This window comes from Lygodium microphyllum, chromosome 2 (assembly GCF_053477565.2).
Source record: "Lygodium microphyllum isolate KBCC chromosome 2, Lygodium_microphyllum_v1.1.10, whole genome shotgun sequence".
NCBI lineage: Eukaryota > Viridiplantae > Streptophyta > Polypodiopsida > Schizaeales > Lygodiaceae > Lygodium > Lygodium microphyllum.
In genome coordinates, this window is record NC_141136.1 from 82,656,060 (window position 1) to 82,659,886 (window position 3,827).

General features: G+C 39.0%; 1 protein-coding gene across 1 annotated transcript; it reads right to left on the reverse strand.

Moving 5' to 3' along the window:
* Window positions 1-3,128: 3,128 nt before the first annotated feature.
* On the reverse strand, window positions 3,129-3,606 carry LOC148039946 (glucan endo-1,3-beta-glucosidase 4-like). Its single transcript, XM_087662624.1, has 2 exons — window positions 3,507-3,606; window positions 3,129-3,403 (listed from the first exon to the last, which is right to left on the reverse strand). Exons 1-2 carry the CDS (start codon window positions 3,604-3,606, stop codon window positions 3,129-3,131), a joined length of 375 nt encoding a protein of 124 aa, XP_087518750.1.
* Window positions 3,607-3,827: the final 221 nt, after the last annotated feature.

Sequence of the window (3,827 nt, forward strand, 5' to 3'; positions counted from 1 at the left end):
TAGAAATAGGAAGAAGTCATTATGTTGAGGAAAATGATTTGAGACTTCGATTGTAGTTTCAAGAGTTCAATTGTAAATTGCAGTTGTAAGTTACATTTCTGGGTCAAGGTCCAAGATGTCACAAATTATTCTAAGAAGTCTTCTCTCCCTTGCACACATTCTTTCTTGCAAATGAAAATTGGAGGGAAAAGCACACCGCATGGGTTGTAAGGAAGAAAAACACAATAATGATGACGAGAACAGGGGAAACAAGAGCTATGTATGTGTGTGTGTGTGTGTGACTCTCACTATCTCTCTTTAGAAAAGCCATTGTGGAAGCTTGATTTCTTGCATCAGAATGTTTACAAAGATAGAAGCTTGAACTTAGTGTCAGTGAAATACAAGATGGGATTGATTGAAAAGTTCTAGGAAGATGACTTTGAACCAATATCACCCTCGTCCTTAATAGTGGTGCGTAGATTGGATGCCGTAAGCGCGCGTAGTGAGCGTTAGAAGGTCCCCAAGAACAAAAGAACTCTACTTTTTGCACACAAATCAATGTAGAAAGCTTGCACGACATGAACAAGAGACCAATTGGGTGCAATGTCCCCCCATGCCTTGTGTAAGTGCTCCACAAAGCATGTATTTTATATATTAGTCATCTTCAAGCTCAAATAATAGCCCAATTTTCAAAATAGCACGCTTTAGCTTTTGAGTTTGCTTTTGTGCCAAACAGAAATAAAGCTAATGGGTTCCCAAGAAGTCAGACATACCCAAATACAATGTCCAAATACAAATATATAAATCGTGCGCCATGCGCATACAAAAATAATAAATAAATATCAAGCGTCTTGATAAATAAGCACGACAAAATATAGGCGCCATGCCTAAGGTATGAGCCCATCAAAATATTGTCGATAATTTGAATACACGCTATCCTCCAATGCTTTCCACTGCCACCGCTGCTATCTCTACACATCAACTGAAGCATTCACAATCGTTAGTAAAATAATACAATTAAACCGACAAAAGTGAATACCTAGCAGTTTTCAGCTACATAAATAAATTAATTGGTTAGAAATCAATCCTAACCTTATTTTATCACGAGTGCGCACTCTAAACTCATAAACGTTTATTACTTTAAATATGTATTTTGCGGAATCACCCGCTATGGAATCACCCATGTACACACTAAATTAACAAAACACCCGAAAATGATAGGTGTCCCCATCGACTTCTCGCACAAAGATTCCACTTTGTGTATGAGCCCCAGTAATAAAAGTTTACGGAATCCACCGGAAAACTTACAGAATCCACCATGTAATATGCCTCCTAGCATCATATAGAGACCATCTACTTCTAGAATTTTGTATACAATTGATGTTGTTTGTCGTGTGACCATAAAAATGACCAATTAAGAGAGTCAATTTCTTGCTAACAACTTGAGGGTAAGAAAAACTAGATTTTTCAATGACTAGTCTTTGCACAAGAGAGCTAATATATATATGAGTGTAAAATATTGCCCAAAAAGCACAACAATAAACAATTTCCTAGAAGTGGGTCATCTCTACTAAAGAGGAGGGTGATATTGGTTTGAAGTCCACTTAGAGCAAGGTCATTTGAATAAACTTATATTCATTGAAGTGCCTATTTGATGATCAACATTGGGCTATCATTATCATGCACCAGCTCACCTTAGTAACTCTCCCCTATGCTCTGTGAAACCCTTGTCTCCTGTTGACAAGTTATTTCATGTTAGGGGCAAACTCAAAGTCTTGTAGTCACATGTTGCCTGGAACCTAATCGATAATTGGAAATAAAAATAAAAAACACTTCCTCTAAATCCATGTGATATTCCAAGATATTTATGAGTCATCCTCCTTGATGCGGCCACTCCTTTGCTATACTTAATATCTTTCTCTAGAAATTGCTTTTAAATTAACTCTCTCTAAGGATACAACTATAGTGTTAACTCATCTCCATGATGTATGTTTATGAAAATGTAAGATGAAGATGTAATATACCCTTTTTTGTCTTTTCTTGAAGTTAATCATGTGTGGTCTAAGCTTCTTGAGGCTATGCATCCAATTGGCTTGTTAAATGGCTTTTGTGTCAAACAAGCTATGTTACTAGAGAATCATGGCAAGTTTGTTTAACCATTTTACATCATATTTAGAATGCTAGAAATGAGGTTCTTTTTGGTATGTCTAAGAATGGTTTAGGAATTCTCTCTATAATTGCAAGGAGCTTGGAGATAGCCAAAGCTATGATGAAACACCTTGAAGGATTTACCTATAAAGAAAACACTCCTACTTATGATGATTAAAAAGTGTTTGTAGATGATCTCTGCTACTATAAGAACTTTCCTCAAAAGTTGGAGGTTCTATGCTTATTATTGTATATTAATACTATTTGCCTAAAAAAGAAACATTCAATGTAAAGAAGGAGACCAACACAATGTAACATGTATAAATACCTTTTAAGAAAATAAATGACAAATTACTTGCCATGTGATAATCTTGCACTTGTTTTGACCGTTACATTGCTAACCATCTACAACCCTAGGGATTTTCATAGAGACAAAGTGGATATTTTATTATCTTCTTTCATGTTTACTAGCACATTCGTAAACCCAAATGACATCACTTGGCAAGAGAGCGAAGATCGCACATCCTTTAGATTGGACACCAAGAGAGAATAACTGTTACGGATGCACTTGAAGCAATACTCACATTAGGTAGAGGAGGTGGCCATGAAAAGCATTTCCATTGAGTTGATCAAAAGAATACACTAGTGAGAAGTAAGTAAATTGGCTTCAACGTCAATAGCCAATAGCCAATGATTACAATTCCAAACAAGTGGATAAAATAACAAAGGGCGACGAGCATTAACCAAAGCTAAACAAGTCGTGCTCGTAAGTCAGAGTTGGGGTGCTAGGTCGACGCGGAGGCCGGGTAGTTGCATTGATCATTAGCTGTATATCAAAAGCATCCGAGAAGAACAAACATGTGTCAAGTTAGTAAAGCTCCGATATATAAAGATATCAAACGCATAGAAAAAAGCAAAAGCAACTTTATTTATGTAGAAGGTGAAATGACAGGACAACTGGAGGATATATGAAGATTAACAACGAGCTGCATTAGGAGATATTATAGCATACGGCTGGGATTGGATGAAATGAGCATGGCGGCTCCCTGGAAGTCGCAGGTGGCTCCATGGGGTTTCATGCTTTGATAATAGTCGTTTACGGCGTAATTCGCGTGGGAGTGGAGGTCCGTGGGAACGTAGCACGGGTTCCCAGGCATTATTGGCGTGCAATTGGCTCCGTTGGAGCAGGCCCACTCCATGACCGACTGCATGGCGTCGTCGCTTAAGCCGTCTTTCAGGATGCACCATTGGAAGACGCTGCCATTAATATTATCGTCTGCATGTGCGAAATAAAGGTCGACATAATGTTCAACGTTAACTTGATATATAATCATGTCAAGACACCAACGCAGTTTGTAAAAGCATATTTTACACACTACCTGCGAGTACTGCGGGCAGAGACGCCGTCGCGATGAAGAAGACCACCTGGACGAACACGGCGGCGGCGGCCAGCTGAAGAGCGGATGAATATCGGGCCATGCTTGCTCGTCGTAAGTGGCTGTTGATGGGAGCTAATCGGTGATTATGCTAACGCGAGCAGCTTGCTGGTCTCACGCTAAAATTGCAATGAAGACGGGCGGGGACGTACCTATTTATAGGACGTCAGAGGAGGTGCACGATACGAGAGAAACATTCAATGATATCGTTCTACGGTCATCCAGCCATTATGGAGATCCATCGAAGTCCTAGATCTAACCAAG